The 12,855-nt window shown below is 38.0% G+C and overlaps 1 protein-coding gene across 1 annotated transcript; it reads left to right on the top strand.

Annotated features, from left to right (window-relative positions):
- Nucleotides 1-724: 724 nt before the first annotated feature.
- Nucleotides 725-6,632, top strand: gpx7 (glutathione peroxidase 7). Its single transcript, XM_052091560.1, has 3 exons — nucleotides 725-932; nucleotides 3,121-3,382; nucleotides 5,585-6,632. The coding sequence occupies exons 1-3, from the start codon at nucleotides 795-797 to the stop codon at nucleotides 5,746-5,748; spliced, it is 564 nt and encodes a 187-aa protein (XP_051947520.1). The 5' UTR covers nucleotides 725-794; the 3' UTR covers nucleotides 5,749-6,632.
- Nucleotides 6,633-12,855: the final 6,223 nt, after the last annotated feature.

Below are 12,855 nucleotides of genomic sequence, written 5' to 3'. Positions count from 1 at the left end.
TATATATATATATATATATATATATGTATATATATATATATATTAATATGATATTATAATATCAATATGACATGTAACTATTATTACTACTACTACTACTAATAATAATAATAATAATACTGATGATAAAATTTTATTTTATATATATATATATAAATCATATTGCAATAAAAAATACAAACGTATTTGAATGTTTTTGATGTTTGCTTGATGCATCTGAATGCATTGACATGCTAATACTATAACATTTTTATAACAAACGTATCTACAGCTACTACTAATAATAAAGAAGCTTATCCTGGTTTTGCTGTCAATCTAAGGAATGTTTCATTTTGTGCCTTTTCTCATATCAATATGCATATTAAAATATATTTATGTAAAAGTTATGTTTCATTGGAAAATAAAAACGTAAAAAAAATGTCTCTGATGAACCCAAAATTGAGTCCTTCATTAATAATAATAATAATAATAATAATAATAATAATAATAATAATAATAATATATTAATAATAATAATGTCCATATTTTTAAATAATATAATATAATATAATTAAATTAAATGAATTTAAATTAAATTAAATTTTATTTTATTTTATTTTATTTTATTTTATTTTATTTTATTTTATTTTATTTTATTTTCTAACGGTCGTCTTGGCGAATGCCGAGGATTCGTTTCTGATTGGTTGTTTGGGCCACGAGTAAAGCGCCGCTCCAGGTTCATCGATTTCTGTCTTCAGCCTTCCCGTCCCGTTCTCCGCCTCATCTTCTCCACATCAGAGGAATCCCGCAGCAGTATGGAGATCATTCTACGAGCGCTTACATTACTATCAACATTATTATGTCTGATTGATGCCAAACAGAGAGACTTTTACACCTTTAAGGTGGTAAACAGCAGAGGGAGGTTAGTTTCTCTGGACAAATACAGAGGATCGGTAAGTCTCCAGGAAGAAATGAGAGTTCAGGCAATAGATGCAACTAACGTGCATGTAAGAAACATTTTTAATACTAATGTTGCATCCGTCTCTAGTTCTCTCTGGATACGTGCATGCTTTAATGGTATTATATGACTTCCTCATTTCCAGAAAGTTCTTCTAATAAAATACTAACCAGCAACCTGGAGTTGTGCGTTCATTCATTGCGCCTGTGTGTCTACGTGGCATCCTTCCTCTTGCAATATATCTCAGCTGCTTCATTTGTGTGAGTTTGAGCAGCATGCATTGGAAACACTATCATTCACAACTTTAACAAACACTGTTGCATATCTAATGCTTTAGAGATCAGCAATGCATGTAGACTGTATTCCAATACTTGGAGACGTCATTAAACTTTAATTAAATTTGAATGCACATAAACTGTTTAGCATTATATTATGTTTGGTTTGGTCTTTATTAAAAAGGAACTTATTGTGCATGCTCCTGTGTTGAAGTTTAAAGTTAAAGTTGACTATCTGTGGTTCACTGCATAAACAGTGCAGACACTTAATTGTTTATCAAATACTGTATTATTTATGTAGATGAATTACCTCACCCTCATGCCATCTCAGATGTGTGACTTGCTTTCTTCTACTGAACACAAAGACTTTTAGCTGAATATCTCAGCTTTGCAGGTCCTCACAATGCAAGTGAATGGTGACCAACATTTTGAAGCTCCAAAAAGCACATAATGGCAGCATAAAAGTAATCCAAAAAACTCCAGATCCATTTCTTCAGAAGGGATATGATAGGTTGTGAATCAGATCAATATTTAAGTCGTTTATAACTATAGGTTTTCCTCCCTGCCCAGTACGTGGCGACATGAACGAAGCATGCAAATTACCAAAAATAAAAGAAGAAGAATGTGATACTTAAAGTGGAGATTTATAATGAAAATGTATTAAATTGATCTGTTTCACACCAACACCAATCGTGAAGCTTCTGAAGATATAGATTTAACCACCTGGAGTACAGATTACTTTTATGCTGCCTTTATATGCTTTTTGAAACTTTAAAAATGTTGGTGACCATCCACTTCTGAGGACCATCCTAAAAATCTTTGTTTGTTTTCCGCAGAAGAAAGAAAGTGACACATCTGGGATGGCATGAGAGTGAGGAAATGATGAGAGAATTTAAATTTTTGGGTGAACTGTCCCTTTAAATTTTTTGAACTAGGCTAATAGTCATGGGCATAGACTGTAAAAAAAAGATGGACGATGCCCCTTCGCTCTTTTCCATTGGTGAGAACTGAAGCCACCAGTGTCCTGATATGGCGCTGACATCTTGGGACTTGAGTCTGCGCAGTTGCGATGTCGGGACCAGACCTGCGCAGTAGTGAGCAGGAAGTAAAGCCGCGATATCAAGGCCCCGCCCTCACTCTCGTTGAATAAATCGCAAGCACACGCCCATGCATTTTTGACTTATGACGGTGTGAAATAATGAATTATAGAAATTTAGATATTACATTTATAGCTCCAATCTCCTCAGTCCTCCGAAGATCCCGAAAAAAAGTCAGTTGGTGCTTCAGTGACTACTTCACTCAGAGAACCTGTCAATCACAGCTGTCAATCATGATGTCACAGCACCGTTTTTATAGCATCAAATAACTAAAAACAAACATATTGTTTAGTTGGTCTCACGTCCCGTTGAATAACATGGGGAGGCGGGGTTTATGACCTACACTAGGACCAGTCACCGGGGGGCGATCGAGACATTTTGGCTTCACTTTTGAGGGCTTGTGCGGCACACTTGGTCATGGGCGTAGATTTGGCTTGAACTTTGGGGTGGGGTTGGGAGGGGTGGGCTTACAGTGTGAAGTTTCCATTGATCATGGAGTGTGGGGGGTTACATGATTATTTTTATTAATCATGTAAATGGTTTATAGTCTCCAGAGAACCAACAAAATACATTATATAATATTAGATTATATTTTATACCTCATCTGACCCTTGATTCAGTTACATAAAATATTTCTGACTTGAATAAACCATTAATTGAGGTGTTACTGTGAGACTAACATTTTTAGGTGAACTGACAACATTTCTACAGTATATTATTACACCATCTACTCGCTCTGCTACTACTACGACTACTTAAAATACCAATTCTGTGATCTATTTATTCCATTATATTCAATGTATGTGTGTAGGTGTCACTGGTTGTGAATGTGGCCAGTGAGTGTGGCTACACTGATGAGCACTACAAAGACCTCCAGCAGCTCCAAAAAGACTTCGGGCCGTTCCATTTCAATGTGTTGGCCTTTCCCTGTAACCAGTTTGGCCAGCAGGAACCCGGCAGCGATAAAGAGATTGACAGCTTTGTGCGGCGAGTCTATGGGGCTTCCTTTCCTATCTTCAGCAAGATCGCTGTGGTTGGAATAGGAGCCAATAATGTTTACAAATACCTTGTTGGTGAGTGTACAGTTATAAGAGGTTCACTAATCATGCGCATGTAAAATAGTAATGCTACAGTGGCCCAAAAGCATTCGGACAGTTTGAAAGGAATATTCCGGGTTCAATACAAGTTAATCTCAGTCAACAGCATTTGTGGCAAAATATTGATTATAAAAAAATATTTTGACCCCCCCATTATTTATACCATGATCAATTAAAACATGGGTAAATGCTTCATGCTGCTTGCAAGATTAAATGTTAGTGCTTTTATAAAATTATTAGCGTCACATTTTTGCCGTTAAACCCTCCTAAAATTGGCCCCATTCAATTCTATTGTAAGTGCCTCACTGTAACCTCGATTTTTGCCTTTTTTAAAAGAAACCGAGGGACTATTTGAAATCGTTTTTTGTGGTATCATTCATCACTGCTACAAATGCTGTCGATTGAGATTTAACTTGTAATCTCAACATTCCCAGAACATTCCTTTAAGACACACTTACAATGCGTGTATGTAATTGCATTGCAAAACAAATGAAAGCTGCAAGCAGCAATGAACAGGCCCTCGCACGCTGGTATTGGGGCTGCTGTGCCAGGGGAATGTCACTCCAATTTAGTTTTATTTTTTAGCACTTACATGTTGTAAAGAGTGTATCACAGTGTAAAACATGTCGTTTCCTGTTGCCAGTAGGTGGCGCTATGACTATAACTGAATATTGGCATATGGAATTGTTCAGGCCGGGGCTCTTATAAAACATGTGAAGTTTGGGGCAGATTGGACATTGTATGTTTGAGTTACAACAACTTCCTGTTTCATGGCGAAACATCGAAATATGCCAGGCCACGGAATGGACACGGCATTCAAAGAAATCTCAAAAGCTTCACAATTGAGCATCGCCAAGGCCTTTAGATTAGACTGACCGAATATGATGTTGATTTGATTTGATCTCTAGGAGGAGCTCCTTAATGTACGAGGCCTGGAAATGGCAAAAATTGAGCAAAAATTTAAGAGAAAAATCACAATGGCTGACTTCCTGTTGGGTATAGGATATGACAAGTGTTGACATGTTACATATGCCTGCCGCTTTTCTTGCGTGTTTTTGAAACGTGGCGTGAGGGCTGCTTCATTGAAATTTTGTAGGTGGCGCTATCGAGCCATTTTGGCGCAATTCTAAAACCAGTTTCAAATGTAAATTTTCCCCACTTTTGAGATGTGTGCGAAGCTTTCGAGCATGTATAGGCCTCAAAAACGTGACTCGTTTCATTTCGAACTTTATCAGGTCACCACGGACACGCCCTTCAACGAAAACTCAAAAGCTTCGCAATTTAACATCACCAAGGCCTTTGGATTAAGACTGACTAAATATAATGTTGATCTGATTAAATTTCGGGGAGGAATTTGTTAAAGTACAAGACCTGGAATGGGCTGTTGCCAGTAGGTGGCACTATGACTATAACAGAATATTGGCATGTAGATGTATTCAGGCCGGGACTATTATCAAACATGTGAAGTTTGGGGCAGATTGGACATTGTATGTATGAGTTATAGCAACTTCCTGTTTCATGGAGAAACATCAAAGTTTGTCAGACCATCACGGCCACACCGTGCAGTGAAAACTCAAAAGCTTCGCAATTTAGCATCGCCAAGGCCTTTAGATTAGAATAACCAAATATGAAGGTGATCTGATGACATCTCTTGGAGGAGTTCGTTAAAGTACGAGGCCTGGAAATGGAAAAAACTAAGCAAAAATGTAAGAGAAAATCAAAATGGCTGACTTCCTGTTGAGTTTAGGGCATGGGTTCAAGAGACTATTTTGTAGGTATTGGTATGTTACACATGTTTACCAATTTTCGTACATGTAGGCGAAACGTAGCGTAAAGCACACATCATTGAAAGTTTGTAGGTGGCGCTATTGTGCCATTTTGCCACACCTTTAACATTTTAAATTGTAACTACAGAAAAAAAAGACCTGCGCTCGTTTTGCAATTTAATACACAAGTAGGCCTACTTTATGGGGCCGCTGCAGGTATACAAACAACAATTGTATCACATTTACATATCAATTACTCTTTCAAAAGTCTGTCAACTTAATCTCTTTTGCAATCGCAACATCCATGAACTTTTCACGTGTCTGTGTTTGAGGAAGCATTACATTTTCACCTCAATCTGAATCTAATTAATTTGTCATGCTACGCTCTCTCATCTGTCACACTCGATTTCAGAGACCTCTAGAAAAGAGCCGACCTGGAATTTCTGGAAGTACCTCATTGACACCGATGGTAAAGTGGTTGATTCTTGGGGTCCCACTGTCTCCGTCAAGGAAATCCGCCCCCAGATAGCAGATATGGTTCGGAAGCTTATCATCAAGAGGAAAGAGGAGCTTTAATCTGTTACATCTGCTACTAAGGAAAAAAAACTGTTGACGCTCAGACATCAAAGACACCTTTTTGAAGAAACAAATGCTAATTTAGGCCTCTTCAATGCACAAAATGACATACCTCCAGTGCAACCCCCCTTTAAAAGGATAGTTTCCCCCAAAAAATGGAAACTCTTTCATCATTTACACAAACTCAAATTGTTCCAAATCAATTTTAACTTTCAAGAGAAGTCCCTGCCTAAGATTATCAGTGAATAATGACTTAAATTTAGATTTTTTTTTTCCTCACACAAAGCTATCATATGGATTAATAAGACTTGGAATATAGCGCAAAAGTCATATGGTCTCCTTTTATGGTGCTTTTTGTCATTTGTTTTGTAACTTAACAGTCCATGGTCACCATTCAGTTTCATTGTATGGAAAAGAGAAGTGTGAACATTCTGCATCTTCTCCTTTTGTGTTCCATGGAATAAAGAAAATCATACTGACACCATGATGTGTACATTTTGACATGTTTTTGGGTGAACTAACACTTTTATCCGCATGGACACTTGTGCTGTATTCTTTTCTGAGGTTTGCCGCATCAGATTTGTCTCTTTTCACATTTATATGGAGTTCAAAAGCACTGAGGAATGAAGCAAGAAAAGACAACTTTTATTAATAAATAATAAATGAACAATTACGCTCAGACATTACCGACGTACTTAATGACACACTACATGTAATGTCTAATGGAGCAGCGAATCTTACAGTGTCTTGAAAATGTGGAGTAGAAATGTTTCTTATTATATTACCATTATTAATTTTGACTGTTGCAAAGGAAATAAGTAAATCAAAGCAGTATATTTTAATACCATGTGTATTATATGAGTGGCTCCATTAAAAATGTTTTCCTGAATTCTCAGTTTACTTTGTTTTTTATTCAAACTAATTGTTTATACTTTGTATTTCTGCCAGCAATTACATAATTTTTTTATATTAAGTTTTTACTATTGCAAATGTTATTACTGTTGTCAACAAATTTGCACATTCACTAGTAGCAATTCCATTCTGATACCAAATTATTTAAACTTTATTTATATCATAACAATATGCATACATGAATATAGTGTATACATATATTTATGATCATATCCTGCACTTAATTAAATACTTTAATTAATTTGATTAACTATTTTTGATGTCAAAAGTTGCGTATTTTCCATAAAGGACGCAACGTGACAACATCACACTCATAACATGAGCCCGCATGGTAACATTTTCCAATCCAAGTAGTGTGTAGGGACGTTGTTTTCAACTACATCCAAAAACCTAATGTGCATGTTCATCTGAGAGTTATCAAACGGGACGCTCCCTGATTTCTGCAGTTAATGCTTAACATAAGGAGCAATTCTATGATTCCTCATTAAGGATGTCTTCATCTCAAAACATGAACAGGACAACTTGATGTCCTCAGCTCTCTTGTTGGATCAGTAGCTGGGTGTCCATCAAAACGTTTAGCATTTTTAATGCACATTTCTGAAAATTCGACTAAAGAAAATGTAAAACATTACGCGTTTCAATGAACTGTAAATGCGCATCTTGAGGGAGCCCACTTTTTGTTGAGGAGCAGCTGAGTGACCTCTTTGCTTCGGTGAGAGTTGCATTTGCTGTAATATAGCAATTGTACATTATGCTATTAAATGTTTCCAGGAGATGTTGCAGAATACATGTATATGTGCAAGAGCTCACATAATGAGGGCTCAAATGGCTATTCCCATTCACAGACAGCCTCCATATACCTGGGAGAGCCCGTACTCAAAACAGTTCTGGTAGATTGTGAGGACTCACTTTACATTTACATTTATTCATTTGACATTTATTCATGAAGAATATATATATATATATATATATATATATATATATATATATATATATATATATATATATATATATATATATATATGAGTGGATGGTTACATGGAAAATATGTGTTTTTAGCCATTTTTTGAAGACAGAGTGTGAGTCTGCTTCATGGATGGAGTTGGGAACTCATTCCACCAATGAGGTATGATGAAACCGAAAGTCCGGCAAAGTGTTATGGTGCCTCTTTGTGTTGGTACAATAAGACGTTACTCATTAGCTGACCACATGCTTCTGGTGGGCGTGTAGCTCTGCAGAAATTATTTTACTGGAGCAGACCCAGTGACTGTTCTGTATGCCAGCATCACAGCAGAGCCTTGAATTTGATACGTGCATCAACCGGCAGCCAGTGGAGAGAGACAAAGAGTGGTGTAACATGCTCTCTTTGGTACATTAAAGACCAGATGTGCTGCTGCATTCTGGATCATTTGAAGGGGCCTAATTGCGCATGCAAGGAGGACTGCAATGAGAGCATTACAGTAGTCCAGTCTAGAGATGACAAGTGACTGAACAAACAATTGTGTGGCATGTTCATAAAGGAAGGGTCTTGTTTTCCCGATATTGTAGAGTGTAAATCTACATTATCATGCTGTCTTAAAAATGTAGCTTGTTATCGATGGTTACCCCTAGATTTCCGACCGTTTTGGAAGGCATTACTGTAATTGAATGCAGCTGAACGGTAATGTTGTGTTGAACAGCAGGGTTGGCAGGAAAGACGAGGAGCTCATTCTACACAAGTTGCAGGTGGTATTCCTTCATCCAGGCCGAGATGTCTGCCAAACAGGCAGTGATTCGAGCAGTCACCGTGGTGTCATTGGGCTGGAAAGACAAGTAGAGCGGTGTGTCATCGGCATAGCAGTGGTAAGAGAACCCATGAGCTTGAATGTTGGGTACCATTGATTTTGTGTATATAGAGAAGAGAAGTGGCCCAAGCACTGAGCCCTGATGTACCCCAGTAAGGAGCTGATGTGACTTGGACACCTCATCTCTCAAGACTACCTTGAAGGACCTACCTGAGAGATAGGACTTAAACCAGCATAGTTCCTGTGATGCCCTGAATAGAGGGTGGAAGATAGTATCTGATGGTTGATTGTGTCATTGGCTTCAGAAAGGTCCAGTAGAATCAGGATGGATAATCTGGATCCAGTTCTTGCCTGTCTCAGTGACTCAGTGACAGACAGCAGGTCTCGGTGGAATTATGTGGGGATAAGTGCAGGTTTTTTAAGCAGCAGGGTTACTTGAGCCTGCTTAAATATAGTGTTACAAATGACTGTAAGTAAATATGTGTTGATTATGTGTGTGAGTGCAGGTAGGATGGATGGAGAGATGGCTGGGAGAAGGAGGGAATGAATGAGGTCAAGGGAACAGGTGGTGGGGTGGTTGGAGAGGAGGAGTTTGCAGACTTCTGGTCTCTATGTTTGAAGAATAGTGTGCCATGGTCGGGCCTTTCGTTGAGCCAGTCATGTCAAGCTCTCGCACACCTGTACCATCGAACGAGCGTATTGACATTGTGCTTTACAAATCGTCATGACATGTCAACGTTCATGTGAACAAGCCATTTCCATCACTTTAATGTGCATTTTAACTAATGTGAAACTCAAGAAAATCCACCTCCTCCAAGCGCATTAAATTGTATGTACATTTTTTGAGTTTATTCGCATATCAAGCATTTCCATTCAGGAGTTCTTATGCACATTCTCAAAATGCTAGTTTATTAAGACACACTTTAGTGTACACGTTCAAGAATAAGAGGAATTTATCATACAGAATACACTGTAAAATTGCTAAATTGTATGTTTTGTATATATTCTCCCAATTTGTAATGCTCAATTCACACTACTTAGTTGAGCCTCTTGGTGCGCAGTTACTCAACTCAATCCGGGTGGTGGAGGACAAGTCTCAGTTGCCTCCGCTTATGAGACAGTCAATCCGTGCATCTTGTCACATGGCTCGCTGTGCATGACACCGTGGAGACTTACAGCAAGTGGAGGCTCATGCTGCTCTCTGTGATCCACGCACAACTTGCCATGTGCCACATTGATAGCGAGAACCACTAATCGTGAACACGAAAAGGTTACCCCATGTGACTCTACACTCCCTAGCAACTGGGCCAATTTGGTTGCTTAGGAGATCTGGTTGGAGTCACTCAGCACACCCTGGATTCGAACTCGTGACTCCAGGGGTGGTAGTTAGCGTCAGTACTCACTGAACTACCCAGGCCCCTAAATTGTTTGGTTTTAACAAACAAAATGGTATTACCATGGTTCTTCAGACATGAATCATGGTAATATCAATTGGTAATGCTAATATAGACTGATATCTACTGACCTTATTTGGCAAATGGAACACATATTAAAGGTACTGTAAGCAGGGGTGTAAAGTACTTGAGTAATTATACTTAAGTATTATTTTGGGGATTTGTACTTTTCTCAAGTGTAATTGAAACTGAATACTTGTACTTTTACTTTCGACAAAGAAATAAATAGTACTTTTTACTCCTTACAATTTTATTTAGACTTGAAAAGTACTAGTTACATTTTTGTAGATACTTTTCTTCCATCTTAGCTTAATACTAACAAACCAATCGAATTGCACTGATGCCCATTTTAAGTTAAATGTTATTTATTCCATTAGTTCATCAGTTAAAGAGACAGTACCGATTTTTAGTATGTGTTCAACAACTCGATGCAAATACATGTGAATAGTACAAATTATGCAATTAAACAATAAACATGTAACAAAATGCCACCCAGGGCATCTGCCTGCGTCGCCCTTGCCTAAATCTGCCACTGGGAGGTAGTAAGGATTCATACAAGATGTCTCCCACTCACTAAGGTAATGTTAAAATTCGCCATCAATTCTTGCTATGTTACTTTTTCTTTTTAAATACTTAAGTACAATTTAATGTGGTACTTTTTTACCTCTAAAAATCTTATGTTTTAGTGAAAGTCATACACATCTGTGTTGGCATGAGGGTGAGTAAATAATGAAAGAATATTTGGGTGAACTGTCCCTTTAAGCTTGATGGTACATCCTTGATGTTTTTACGAATATGTGGCAGTAGGGGGCAGTCAGTGCTGTTCAGGCAACATGCCTCATCAAGCCATGAAGCAGTCAGCTCAGCCTTCAACAGTCCAGCTTTTGCCAAACACAGCTGGATGGAGCACAATAGCATGCAGGTTTCTCCAGATGTGTTTTTCAAAGTTTCAAACTACTTTTAACTTTCCTTGAAGTAGGCCAATAATAGGGTTAAGTCCATTTAAATGGAAATAAAACAAACTGTATTTGGACTTTTAAGCCATTTTTTTCCCCTCATTGAATATCTTGTTTTACTCTGTATGTCACGTTACAGAAATAAAATGGATTGCGAATGCTATCCGCCAAAATGCATAAATGTAAAAGGGTAACCCTGTGTGCCTCCAAAGCAGATCTTGAACATTTCCATATGGTTTGTATGGTTATGATCAGGTCCAGACAAAAACTGCTCAAAAACGTTCACTTTTCTTTGCGATATGCAAAACAAAGGGCTCATGGGTTTGATTGGAGAGCCTTAAGATAACGTGTGAAAGTGAAGAATTAAGGTCAGAAAAATTGTAATATTGCATAATAAAGCAATATCCCAAGAGCAAGTGTGCTGATACAGCCGACTATCAGCACGTCAGTGAATCGGATGTGGGCATGAGGCCGCAGGTAATTACTGTCGAAACAGTTTGAGCTGTTTCTGAGAAGTTATTCGAGTAACAAGGCAGGATGCATTCGTGTGTGTTTGAGAGAGAGAGAGAGAGAGAGAGAGAGAGAGAGAGAGAGAGAGAGAGAGAGCAATTAAGCTTGTGTAATTACCTGCGTCTGCGGTGACTCAGCATTTATACAATTCAGTTAACAAGAAGTTAACATAATTGACATTTCACAAACGGTATTGTTGGATATTTACTTTATTTTTCATATATTTATTTTTAATCCTTCATTAACTAGAGGTTATCAAAACTGACATTTTAAACACAGATATTTTATTTTTCATAATTTATTTTTTGTCCTTCAATAAACAAAAGATTAACATGATACATAACTGACATTTCACACACAATATGGTTGGATATTATTATTTTTTTACCCTTCAGTAAACAAGAAAATTACATTTTTCACACATACACAATATGGTAATATATATATATATTTTTATTTTTTTTTTACATCCTTCAAAACACCAGAAGTTTACATAAGTGACATTTCATACACAATATTGTTGGATATTTATTTTATTTTTCATATATTTATTTTTAATCCTTCAATAAACAAAGTTGACGTGGGCGTGGCCGGGCTGTGAGGATGCACGAAAGGTGCTGAATTGTCCTTATCAGCCAGGAGGGAGATAAAGAAGAGGCTGAGGTGCCAGTTCGAGAGAGAGAGAGAGAGAGAGAGAGAGAGACATACACGGCCGCTGTGTGAGTGCGCACGTGTCTGTGTGTTTTATGTTATGTTTCAGTTTCTTTATACCATTAAAAGTTTACGTTGACTGCTCAGCCGGTTCCCGCCTCCTCCTTTCCCTTAAGCAGAGACTTTACCCATTACATTAACATAATACATAACTGACATTTCACACACAATATGGTTGTATATGTTGGATATGGTTGGCTGTCATCCAGAGGAGTGGCTGAGGACCAGCCAGCAAGGACCCCCCCCCGGTTCTTTCCCTCTCCCTCCCTTTGTCTCTCCCAGGGCGGGGAAGACCTGCTGGCAGAAGGACGGCCGGAAGGGCAATACCTCCCCTCCATGAAGGGAGGGGAGTACGCCAAGCCCGGCCTGAATCGGGCAGTAGAGGAGTGTGATGAGGAAGGCACGGTCAGGCCGTGATGATGCTTTCAGCTAACAATAAGAGTAGAACTGTAGTACAATCTGTTCCATTAACACATTTTACTGATGATATACTTGATGTAATAGCTGTTCTTTTATGCCAGAATAAGACCGCTGAATACCTGTATATGGGGGTGAATACAAAGCGCTATTGTCTTTTAGATACACAGCAAGAGTGCGGTTCATAATTATGTTGTTTTCTTCGATTTGAAATCAAATGGAATAAAGAACGGACATTTTACGGCAAGGTTGAGCATTCAGAAGCTCAGATTTGTGGAGCTCCAACCTTCCCTTTTTAATGTGGTTTCAAATCAACCTTGTATTCTTCTCCGTAAACAATTTCTTCTTCCTTGCTCCCAACTT

The sequence above is a fragment of the Xyrauchen texanus genome, chromosome 25 (genome assembly GCF_025860055.1).
Source record: "Xyrauchen texanus isolate HMW12.3.18 chromosome 25, RBS_HiC_50CHRs, whole genome shotgun sequence".
In the NCBI taxonomy this organism is placed as follows: domain Eukaryota; kingdom Metazoa; phylum Chordata; class Actinopteri; order Cypriniformes; family Catostomidae; genus Xyrauchen; species Xyrauchen texanus.
This window is presented reverse-complemented; position numbering and strand designations above follow the sequence as displayed.